This window comes from Gobius niger (assembly GCF_951799975.1).
Source record: "Gobius niger genome assembly, chromosome: 16".
Taxonomy (NCBI): domain Eukaryota; kingdom Metazoa; phylum Chordata; class Actinopteri; order Gobiiformes; family Gobiidae; genus Gobius; species Gobius niger.
In genome coordinates this window covers 6,725,056-6,737,253 of record NC_136867.1, presented here as the reverse complement: position 1 = coordinate 6,737,253, position 12,198 = coordinate 6,725,056, and the positions used below count along the sequence as shown (strand labels likewise).

At 42.7% G+C, this 12,198-nt stretch overlaps 1 protein-coding gene across 1 annotated transcript in view; it reads left to right on the top strand.

Annotated features, from left to right (window-relative positions):
* Positions 1-1,387: 1,387 nt before the first annotated feature.
* hs6st1a (heparan sulfate 6-O-sulfotransferase 1a) overlaps positions 1,388-12,198 on the top strand; it is a 140,574-nt gene continuing 129,763 nt past the window's right edge. The window contains exon 1 of the mRNA XM_079573863.1: positions 1,388-2,120. Within this exon, the coding sequence (XP_079429989.1) occupies positions 1,621-2,120 (500 nt within the window). The 5' untranslated portion in view covers positions 1,388-1,620. The remainder of the gene's footprint in view (positions 2,121-12,198) is intronic.

Below are 12,198 nucleotides of genomic sequence, written 5' to 3'. Positions count from 1 at the left end.
GGGGCCGATGGCGCAGACTGGTCGCCTCGCTTCCGTCAGTCTACCCCAGGGCAGCTGTGGCTACAATAGTAGCTTACCACCACCGAGTATGGAGTGAACGAATAGTGCAATGTAAAGCGTCTTTGAGTGTCCAGAAAAGCGCTATATAAAACCGATGCATTATTATTATTATTATTATTATTATTATTATTATTATAGCTATAAGTGTGCATTTGTCCTTGTAGTGACCCAGTGGCTGTGTGACTGCACGGCGCCTTTACTTTCCATCACAGGGGTCTCCAGAGGAAGGTTTTCACCGGAAAATCCACACCTGATCCTGGAGCGTTGTTGAGACCACCGTGATGTAAACAAAGGCGTCATAACAACCGCTCATACAGCCACTGGGTCACTGCGAGGTCAAATCCAATCCACTTTATTTATATAGCACATTTAAACAACAAAACGTTTCCAAAGTGCTGCACATGCAACAAAATCAATCAAATCAAAACAATACAAATGAGCTCTACCGCTATATGAGTGTAAAACAATAAACATGAATAAAAACACATTAAAAACTATAAATAAGAATAAAACTCAATAAAATAAATAAATAAAAGACACAGGGGACCACACAACTTACGCGGTGCTAAAAGCCAGAGAATAAAAGTGAGTCTTAAGACAAGATTTAAAACACTCCGCGGTGGGGGCCGTACGGATGTGGAGGGGCAGAGGTTTTACGGTTTGTCTTCGGAACCACGAGCTGGAGCTGGCCCTCAGACCTCAAAGCGCGTGGGGGGCGGTAAATTTGGATGAGGTCTGTGATCTAGAAATCTACAAATCTAGACTTTTTTTTCCCCCCGCATGAAAAGTTGCAGAATGCACCTTTAACGCACGCATGGGTCGTGTTTTTTTTTCCCCTTCTTCTCCAATCGTCTGCTTTAATTCATTTATTTGATCCATTTTTATGTTGTTCAATCGCTCGACAGAAATTCCACCAACCAAAATCCCAGCAAGCCAATCAGAGTGGGCTCGTCTTTAATCCCGCTTCTCCATTGGCTGAGGGCGAAAAGCGGCGGGCGTCGCGCGTCAACCAAAGGATTAAACCGACTTTTGCTTTCGCTGGTTTGGTTTGGGGAGAGAGAGAGAGAGAGAGAGAGAGAGAGAGAGAGAGAGAGAGAGAGAGAGAGAGAGAGAGAGAGAGAGAGAGAGAGAGAGAGAGCGAGCCCTGTTGAAAAGGTACGAGTCGCGCTGCATCTTGGGTACACACACAGCCCCAAAACTCCATGGTGATGCGGTGCGCCCGTGCCCGTCGTGTGCGTAAAGTCCGCGCAGGATCGATTCCGAGGGAGCTCTTTTAGAACCAACTTCCCGCTTGTTTGTCCTCCTTCTTTCTTTCTTTCTTTCTCTCTCTTTTTTTGGAGCGTCTTCGTGCGCCATGAGCCAACTTCTACTACTACCGTGGCGCCTGTGATCCCCCGTCGCCGAATCCAAGCCGTCCCCGCCGGTGGTTGGGAAGAAGGAGAAGGAGGAGAAGACGCGAGGCAGCAGCGAGCATGTCGGAACCCCTCGCCCCGCAGCCACCACTGCCCTTCGTCGGCTTCACCGGGAAATGGTAGCGCGCACCGCGGGCAAGCAAGGACCATGGTCGAGAGGAGCAGCAAATTCCTACTGGTCGTGGTCGGATCGGTTTGCTTCATGCTGATTTTATACCAGTACGTGGCCCCGGGGGTGATCAGCTTCGGCTCCCCGCACGGCTACTTCGCGGAGGGGGAAGAGGTGGACATCTTCCCCACCCCGGACCCCCACTACGTCAAGAAATACTACTTCCCCGTGCGCGACCTGGAGCGGACGATCGACTTCCAGATCAAGGGGGAGGACGTGATCGTGTTCCTGCACATCCAGAAGACCGGGGGCACCACGTTCGGGAGGCACCTGGTCCAGAACGTGCGCCTGGAGGTGCCGTGCGACTGCCGGCCGGGCCAGAAGAAGTGTACGTGCTACCGGCCGAACCGCAAGGAGACCTGGTTGTTCTCGCGTTTTTCCACGGGCTGGAGCTGCGGGCTGCACGCCGACTGGACCGAGCTGACCAACTGCGTGCCCGGCGTGCTCAACAAGAAGGAGAGCAAGAGCCAGAGCCCGAGGTGAGTTGTGCGGGCAGAGGGGGGCATGCGTTTTTTTGGAGGACGGTGCCGTGGAGAGGACGCCGGGTGTTTGAGGTTGGTCAGGTGGACCGATGTTGGATCAGTGACGAACCCAAGTTTGAGGAATCCGGGCTATACCAGGTGGAAACTTGGGATGTCAACAGGAAGGCTTGTTAAACATTCTGCCTGGAGACTTGCACGTCTCTCTTGCAATGTTGTTGTTGACAGTTGTTTTTAATCACAGGTGGAAATCTGGTCCTCCCTGTTTCACAAGAGGCAACAGCCCTTCAGTGCCAGTGCAGGACTCTTCATAAAAAAGTCCTAAATCATGGCAATGTCTAAATAATTAATCGTCTGCTGTAGGGCTGCGCAATATATCGCGAAAAATATCGTATCGCGATATTGGCTGATTCGATATCCGTATCGCGAGAAGCCACGATATGTCGCAACATCACCGTAGCCTTCATCTGACTAAGATCGACCCTTTTTTTTTTTTTTTGCAAACTCAAACTCTTGCATTGAAGTCATGTGTAGAAGTTCAGTTTTAGTCGAACATTTACTAGCTTTGTTCAATTCTACCCTTGTTTTGGTCCTGATTGGGTGTTTTTTAAGTCTTCTTTTGACACAATTTGCTGAAAAAAATCGTGTTTAGTGAAATATCGCAATAGGGCCGCAACTAACGATTATTTTGTCATCGATTAATCTATCGAATATTTTTACGATTAATCGATTAATCGCTTGGCTGTGAATGGTGTAGGAAAATTGGATTAAAAAAAAAAAAAAATCACATAAAGCTAAAGTGGCACCGCTTGAGGACGTGTTGATGGAGGAAACTTAAAGTAAATGTTTGTTGGAGGCTCTTGTCGCTAATTCTGCTTCTGATTGGATGAGACACAGACGGATATTTATGAAATTTACAATATACAAAACCCTACAGACCCTTACTATGAAAAACAAAGTAGGTTTTCGTCAAAAATACTGCATTTTCATGTCAGTTTTGCTCGATTTGAGTCTGTGTGAACCAGAAAACGACTAATCGATTACTAAAACAGTTGTCGACTGTTTCAATGATCGATTAGTCGTCGATTAATCGATTAGTCGTTTCAGCCCTATATCGCAATAATGTCGTTATCGCGATATCGCACAGCAGTATCGCATATCGCAAGTCACTTCAATATCGTGCTGCCCTAGTCTGCGGCTTGTTTCACATCAGCAGAAGGAGTTGGAGAAGGACATTGGAGCAGTGGTGCTTTTTGTTTGGCCGCCGTGTGGACACATAAAGTTCAGCTCATGCGGAGAACCGCCTCTTGCACACGCCGGACTGGGTGGATTTGATTCATTTTGAGTGTTGAGATTGTAAATAAAGCCTTCAATGAGCAGTCTGGAGAGTTCAGGCTGTGAGGATCAATGCCCCTTCATTCACTTTCGCACCCTTTCACCCAGAAATGTCCTGTCGGATCGAGCCTCCGGGCCTAAGGCGTTCCTTTCAGAAAATCTTCAATTTTAACACAGAGGGAGAAAGAGTTGAATAAGCCATGTTGTAGGTTCGACGGTGCTTTTGCTCATTATGGATAAAGGGCTGATCGTAAATTCTTAGTGGGCAATGTTGTGATGCAAATACGGGTGCCACATCTGGAAGAGTTTGTGAAGTGATGGACAAAAGCTCATGCTGTGGCTTGCAAAGAATATTGTGCCGCCTCAGTAATTGCAGTTGCAGCGATTTTGCTAAATGAAACCATTCAAATTGCAATTCATTGTGATTAGCAACTACTTAAAGGCACACTGCGTAACATTTTGGACTATACTGTTGCACAACATGCTCCTATTGACCAGCCCAATACATAAAAAGCTCTAACTGCAGAGAATAATCAAAGGATGGTTTTGGATGAGGATCTAGCCTATTTTAATCTCAAATTCTACCGACTCTAGTCACATCTCCATGGAGACGAGCTGGAGACGAACCCACTCCTGGTAAAGTTACAGTCATGTCTTTGGGGGAGCTGAGCCGCTCACAGCGAAAACACATGTTTGTTTGTTCATTTATGAGGTGTTTTTTCCAATGATGAAATGATCTATCATAAAATAAATGCTAGTGTTTCAATTTTATTTATAAGTGAAAATCCTCCGCGGTGTGGCTTTAAATCGGCAGTCTTTGTGGCATCGTTTTCTGGTCTCTGGTCTTTCGTTCACCGAAATTGCCTTGAAATAAACAAAGCTGAACCATTTTCTTTACATAATCCCGATTTAATCTTGTATTCAGTGTTGCTTTTGTTACTTCAATGAGAAATAGTTTCGAGCAACATCTCCGCGAGTTGCGAAGTACCCATACGTTGTTGTTTTTTTTTCATTTCCTGTGGGTATAGAAAAGCAATTCTTTAGTCCCGTATTCAATCTAATGTGCTAAAATTGTGAATAGGAAAACGGGGTAAGCCTTGTCTGGATAGTCTTGCAGTTTTTTTTTTTTTCCTCCGACCCCTTCATGCAGGCTGCAAATATTGCCCTTCAAGTGCGATAAATCTTTCATGCGCCCGGCTGAGCTATACAGTTGCCGGAGCCGTAGTAGATCTGATCAAACATGACACAATAGCCGCTGCAGACTGAAGTGCACAGGCTGTTAATGGATAACGCTTCGCTATCTATTTGAGTCCGAAGTCTTGACTCTTTTTTTTTTTTCCCCCGCTTCTTCTCAATACTATCACTCCTTAAAGGCTGTTGAATAAGAGACGAGGTCGTGTTCTGAACATGCTTCTGGACTTGCGATGTGTGTCGTCTTGCGTACTTTGAATCGTCTACTTGACTCTTGGATGAAGGAAGCAATATTTTGAAGATGAACCCCAACCCTAACCCTGTCTCTTTTCTTCTTGAATTCATTTTTGCTGGTGAAACCCGTGACTTTTTAAACTAGCATTAATCTTTCTTCTCTTTTGCTTTGTATTGATCACATGTATTGATTTGAAAGCCAGATGTCGTTTCCTTCTGAGAGCCTTTAGCGGCTACTCCTTTTACACAGATGACTTGCTTACTGCCCGCCCCATGTAACGCTCCTCCAATCAATGTCCTTCTTTAAAGCCACACTACAGAACATTGCACCCAATAAGTGGATTACAAATGCATGTCTTTGGTTCAGTACAGGTGTTTTATATTAGTCACAAAAATGCCCCTCCCAAAAAAACGACAACTCTCCTCTGATCCAGTTTGTTGCTTTGCTGGGAGCAGGACACAAGCAGAATACTGATGTGTTTATCAAACATACAAACTTAAGCTTTAAATACTGTTTGTCTTTTTCCGAACGCTTTATGTTGATAACTGTTGCTCTTGTGTGTCCAACCGGCAATTTTCCGCCGTGTGGCTTTAACATCTTAACTCCCACCTGAACGGATCCCATTTTCTCCAGTTCGGCTTTGCCCTAATCAAAAAAGCTTCTTGGGGAAAAAAGCACCAGAAACAGCCACAAAAAAATAAGAAAACAAGGATGTAAACGCAACAAAAATGTGACAAAAATTCAACAAAAATGTGACAAAAATGTAACCAAAAAGTGACAAAAATTCAACAAAAAATTGAAAAAATTCAACAAAAAAGTGACAAAAATTCAACAAAAATGTGACAAAAAAATTCAAAAAAAAAAAAAAAAAAGGTGACAACACAGCGACAACGCAAGGAGAAAGATCAGTTTTGTGGGTCTTAGCTTTCAAATGAGGTGTTACACCGACCTATATAGTGGCCAAAGCGGACAGAATGCATTTGGTTCAGGCGGGTGGTAAGAGGTTAATTCAATTTGTTGCCCGACTTATCTGAGATGTGTTGCCAAATCCCCCATACTAGGGCTGGGCAATATGTCTAAAAGTCATATCCCGATATATTTTGGTTAAATATCGTTTTGCGATATACATCCCGATATTTTTTCCGCAAAGTGAGAGCAGTGAGAAATGAAATGTTCAGTCAAAGTCGAAGCCAAATACGAGTTTTATTGAAAACTCACTATAAAATGTAGTGTATATCGTACAACAAAGCTACGTAAAGTGCACATGTAAAAATAGCCTAGAAAATAAAATAGGGCAGTCTTTTTCTGAAGGCAGCATTTCTATATAAAGGGATAACAAAATAAAGTGCTCAGTTTTAGATAAACTTTTTAAAATCGGCTTGAGATTAGCTGTTTCTTTTTGCTAGCTTAATAGCTTTTCTGAATTTGAAATATCCCGATATATGCGATATGGTCTAATTCCATATCTCATTTAAAAATATATATCGATATATCGCCCAGCCCTGCCCCATACGTCTTCCAACACTAGGGCTGAAACGACTAATCGATCATTGAAATATTCGACAACTATTTTAGTCATCGATTAATCGTTTTCTGGTTCACACAGACTCAAATAGAGCAAAACTGACATGAAAATGTAGTATTTTTGATGAAAACCTACTTTGTTTTCATAGTAAGGGCCTGTAGTGTTTTGTATATTGTAAATTTCATGAATATCCGTCTGTGTCTCATCCAATCAGAAGCAGAATCAGCGCCAAGAGCCTCCAACAAACATTTACTTTAAGTTTCCTCCACCAACACGTCCTCAAGCGGCGGCACTTTAGCTTTATGTGATTTCTTTTTTTTTTAAATCCAATATTCCTACACCATTCACAGCCAAGCGATTAATCGATTAATCGTAAACATATTCGACAGATTAATCGATGACAAAATAATCGTTAGTTGCATCCCTATTCAACACCTATTATTTTGTGTGAAAGTAGCAGCTGTTCTTGTTGTTTTTTCATTTGCTTTTAGTCAACATCCCCCAGATTGTTTCCCGGTCTGCAGACATTGTTATTAACCCGATTTTTAGCGTTCCCTCCCTCCATGTCGTTTTCCAGCACGCCGCATCTCTCAGACTTATCGACGGGCGTATCAACTTCCGTTTGACTGCGCCCCTGTGGTTAAAGGCTACGCTCGTCCGATGGCTTATGTGTCTGTGTACGGCCTCCGCTTGCTCAATATTTTTCATTCGGGCTATGGCGGATCAATAGGACAGTGTGGGGGCTTTTGGGGGGGGGGAGAGAAATGGTTTTGGGGGTATGTGTGAGTTCCCATGGCGGTGCCTGGACGGCTTTGGGACGGCGCAGAAACGTTATTTATGAGGATGGTGACATTACCAAAGAAGAAAGACGTCATTTGTCAACTTCGTAATATCGATATAGCCATCAGTGTTGGTTCATACTTGATCTATTCCTTGCTTGTTCTTTGTTGTCTGTTTTTTTCCCCCTTCATTTTTCCAGCTCTTCCAGCCTGGAGCTCTGGAGTGTTGGCCTTTTTTATGGATTTCAGTCATATTAGTCTTTCCAGGTTTGGACATTATCATGACTAATCTTTTGATGGACTTTTAATCAGGCAGAATATATTGTCCGTAATTGCTAACTGGCCCTGGCTGCAATGGTCCTATGTTTTTTCATTCAGGGCAGATTTTTCTCCCAGTAAAACTATTGTACGAAAGGTTGTCTAAAAGTTCGTATCTCGACTGGGTTATTATCTCTAAATTTGTGTTTTACCACCAGACGTACAGGGACTCTGGGGCGTACACGACCACTTAGCTAAGGGTCCTCAGAATGATTACAGAAGAAGGTGAGCCTACTTTTTAAATGTCAAACTTTTGTTAAATTGTTGGATAATTTTTGAGCAAAAGTCATTCACAACAGGGCTGCGCAATAAATCTCCATATTATTATTATTGGATGACGCAGTGTTGAAGCTAAAGGCTAATTTTAATGTGACGCTAGCAGATGCTTAAACAGCGCCACATCTGAACACATTTTCTTGGATAAACCATAGGCTTCAGTTTAGGGCTGCAGCTAACGATTATTTTGTAATCGATGAATTGATTATTTTTACGATTAAGCGATTAATCTGTGAATGGTGTAGGAAAATGTTATTTTTTACGCATAAAGCGGCGCTGCTTGAGGATGTGTTGATGGAGTAAACAAAGGGAAATGTTTGTTGGAGGCTCTATTCATGAAATTATGATGTGCAGAACACTAGAAGAAGAAGAAACTTTATTTATATAGCACCTCTCACAGATAAAATCACAAAGTGTTTCACAGAGAATCACAAAAAACATTACATAATTTACATAGGAACAATCACAGCATTGTCAACTAAAAGCTCGTCTGAAAAGCAGCGTCTTCAGCTGCTTTTTGAAGGAATCAACAGAGTCGGCTGTACGCAGCGACAAAGGAAGGTCATTCCACAATTTCGGAGCAACGGCTTCAAAGGACAGATCACCTCTGGTTTTAAAGTGGGTTCTTGGGACAGTGAGGAGGTTCTGGCTCGAGGACCTAAGGGTGCGACCCGAGGAGTAAGGGCACAGCAGGTCAGATACATATCTGGGAGCCTGGCCATGCAGCGCTCTGAAAGTCAAAACTAAAATTTTAAATTCAATTCGAAATTTGACGGGGAGCCAATGCAACGAGGATAAAATGGGAGTGATGTGCGACCGTCTGCTAGTTCCTGTTAAAAGCCGCGCTGCAGCATTTTGAACCATTTAAAGACGATTCAAAGCAGGTTTGTTAAAACAAGTAAAAAGGGAGTTACAATAATCTAAACGAGACGAGATAAAAGCATGAATCAACAGTTCTAGATCAGAGTTGGATAAAATTGGTCTCAACTTGGCAATGTTTCTCAAATGGAAGAAACAGTTTTTCACCAGGTGCCTCGAGTGACTGTCAAGAGACAAAGACTGGTCAAACCAAACACCAAGATTTCTGATGCTCGACTGAACCGAGGAGCCCAGGGAACCAAGGTGGTTTACAATCGAGGGGATTTTCTGCTCTGGAGCAATAATCAAAGTCTCAGTCTTTTTAGAATTCAGCTGAAGGCAGTTTTCATGAAGCCACACTACAGACCCTAACTATAAAAACAAAGTAGGTTTTCATCAAAAATACTACATTTTTCATGTCAGTTTTGCTCTATTTGAGTCTGTGTGAACCAGAAAACGATTAACCGATTACTAAAATAGTTGTCGGCTATTTCAATAATCGATTAGCCTTCGATTAATCGATTAGTCGTTTCAGCCCTACTTTAGTTAGTCGTTCTCTTTCTTTATTTTATTTTTTATTATATGTTTAAATATGTGGACAGGGACTAGCTGTTTGCCTACACTGGCTAACAGGAAGTTAGCCAAAAACATTCCGTGCACATTTGCTCGTTTTACTGGACAACTCCAAACTTCCTACAGTACATTGGATTTAATGGCGGGGGGATGTCGGGGGAGGGGGGTGGCGAGGGGACCCTGCGGGGGTTTGGCTCCACTCTAATCCGGGTGATTATTACCGAGGGGACGCACACATAGGCGCACCATTACCGCTGGTATTTGCTACTGGCGTCGGGCCGGACTCCTGTCGCTGCCCGGGTCAGAGGTGACCGCGCTCAAAAGATATCGCCCGAGATCTACTGTGGACGTTTGCGTGTTGTTAGGCTGATGTGTAGGTCCCTATTGCTGTAAAATAGAATGATCTGTTTAGCTAGCTGAACATTAGGAACTTGTTTGGTAGTGCTAGCATGTTTTTTTCCCAGTATGTACTAGCATTTTGTAACAATCTCTTTGCTGTTGTGACGTAACGCATTTATTGGCAATTCAATCCAGTTGCATCGAAATGTTTAAAAAATATGGACAATACAGTAAGTGGTGAATGCTTTTGGGCATAGGCACTCAACCTTACATGCTTTATCAATGTAACGCTTATCTTGCTAGCTTTTAATAGCTTGTCTGGCTCTCTAGGCAGATTCTGAACTTTTCTAATCAAGTCATTCTTATCTGACCAATTACAGCTGTTTATCAGTCGCCTGGTGAAATACTTCAAGCTGTGCACCCAAATGCTGATTGTATTTCCGAAAATGTTTTTTGCTAAACGTCACATGGCTAGCTTCCTGAATCCATTTATACTGCATATGACAGGTTTTAATATTTTTGAAAATATGACTTATTTAGATGGATAACATCAGTTGCAAAATTATCATTTGATTTCAGTGAAGCAGCAATTTTAAATATGAAATGTTGGGCAGGAAAGTTATTTTTATTAGTTTTTAAGCTGCTGACAGGAAGGTAACGTTCCACAGCAGTTTGACTCATTCATTTCCCATTTCCCCCTGAACATGGTCAGCAACTGTTTAAAATTGTTTGCCTTGTTCTATGTCACTTCCTGTCAGTGTCCAATAAGGAAGTGAAACCGTACGTTTGTTAAGTGTGACGTCACAACTTCCGCTTCCGGGTGCTAGCAAACCGGCAAATATGAAAGAAAAAGAACATAAAAAACTCTTAAAAACAACCATCAATATTTCTGAAACTCAACGGAGAGTTACTGAACCTACTTATTTCTCAGTCTCATTAGCCAAAAATGCCTCACCTACTGCTAAAGAAAATATTTACTATTTAGTCAGTACTTCGCGTAGTACTTAGCGTAGCTGCTGCACTGTTAGCATTTTTCTCCGCTAACCTGGATGTACCGATTTTGGTAAATATTACTTTTATAGCAGTAGATACAGCATTTTTGGCTACTGGGCCTGATAAATAAGTATGTTCAGTAACTCTCTGTTGAGTTTCAGAAATATTGATTGTGGTATTAAAGAGTTTTTTGTAGTTTCTCGCACATCTGCGAACCCGGAAGTAGAGCTGTGACGTCACCACTTAACAAACGTATAAACAAACCTGAAGAAAACTGGGTACAATTTTTTTTTTAGCAAAATCTTAAATATAATCGTGTTAACCATGTTTGAGTAAAAACTGTGTCTAATGTGTCATATGCACTTTAACACTGCAGCTAAATGAGCCCGTTATTTTCGCCTGAGAGGCCAAGCTAAGTAAAGGGAAAGGGCACCCTTTTGAAATCGCCTCAGAAACTGGTAAACGAGAAGGTCATAGGTTCGAGTGTTTCTGTGTGGTTTTCCTTTGCGTCTTCAGTCATAAAACACGGCAGGTGCTCTTGAACGTGTTTGCGTGAGCTGTCAGTTGGGCATGAGTTTTCCATCGTAGACCAAAGACCTTAAACCAACTCTAACTTTTATGCCTTGCCAAAACCTAAAGCTATTATTTATAACAACCTTCTAAAGCAAACGGCTCGACTGGGAGGAACATCCTACCATTTATAGTTACAACCTGTTGCCTGAGATGTATTTCAAACACTCTAGAGGAAATCTTTGTGGAGATAGTAGTCTGCTCGCTCCGTTTGTCTTTGAAGCTCCTTCCCTCTCGCGTAGACAGGAATATTTTCTTAAACTCGGGGTGAAAAATATTTGTCTACGGACTCGCTGTGCAGCTGAAAGGGCACAGGAGAGGCCAGGCTAACACAAAGGCAGGAAGGCGCGCAAAAAGGAAAGAAAAAACAAGCTTATTCTGGGTCTTTGAATGCACCGTGAGCGGTTTGGTAATGGAGGTCGTGATGCTTCCCGACAGCACGGGACAATGCGGGGGCGAGGGAGAGGATGTATCAAGGAACGTAAGGCAATCGCAGCAATGAGGACGATGTGGCGTCCTTTAGTTTAAGTCGAGCTGTCAGCCCTCAGTGAACTAAATGCAGAGTGCTCCTCCTGGTTTGCTTTCTGCCGGGATGCACGACATGTTTTAGTCCTCGTTCAGGCCTAATTTGAAGGTTGTTTAGTGTTGGTTTAGCCCTCATTTTCACTGTAAAGGCACTGATCAAAATGGGCTGCCATTCTTTACAGCTAAGACTTAAGTATTTCAGGGGGGATTAAGGCTCTTTGGATCCAAAAGTTCACAGACACCTTTTCTTTTCTTTTTTTCTTTTGGAGCGCAGACAGCAAATGGATTTCATAATAGGTGGTATAACATGATATACTTTAATTGATAATCTATAGCAGGGGTGTCCAAGCTTTTTTTCACTGAGGCCCACATGCAGAAAAATATACAAACAACTTGGCCGCACTCAGTAGAGGTCAGATGTATGGCTTCACCTCTATTGTATTAAAGTTGGCAAAATGTTAAAGGGGCTGGATGCAAGTTTGCCATTGTATACTCACTACTGCCACCTCAGGCCATATGTGTAACTGCACCTTCTATATTAAGCTCGTGCATGACGGCAAT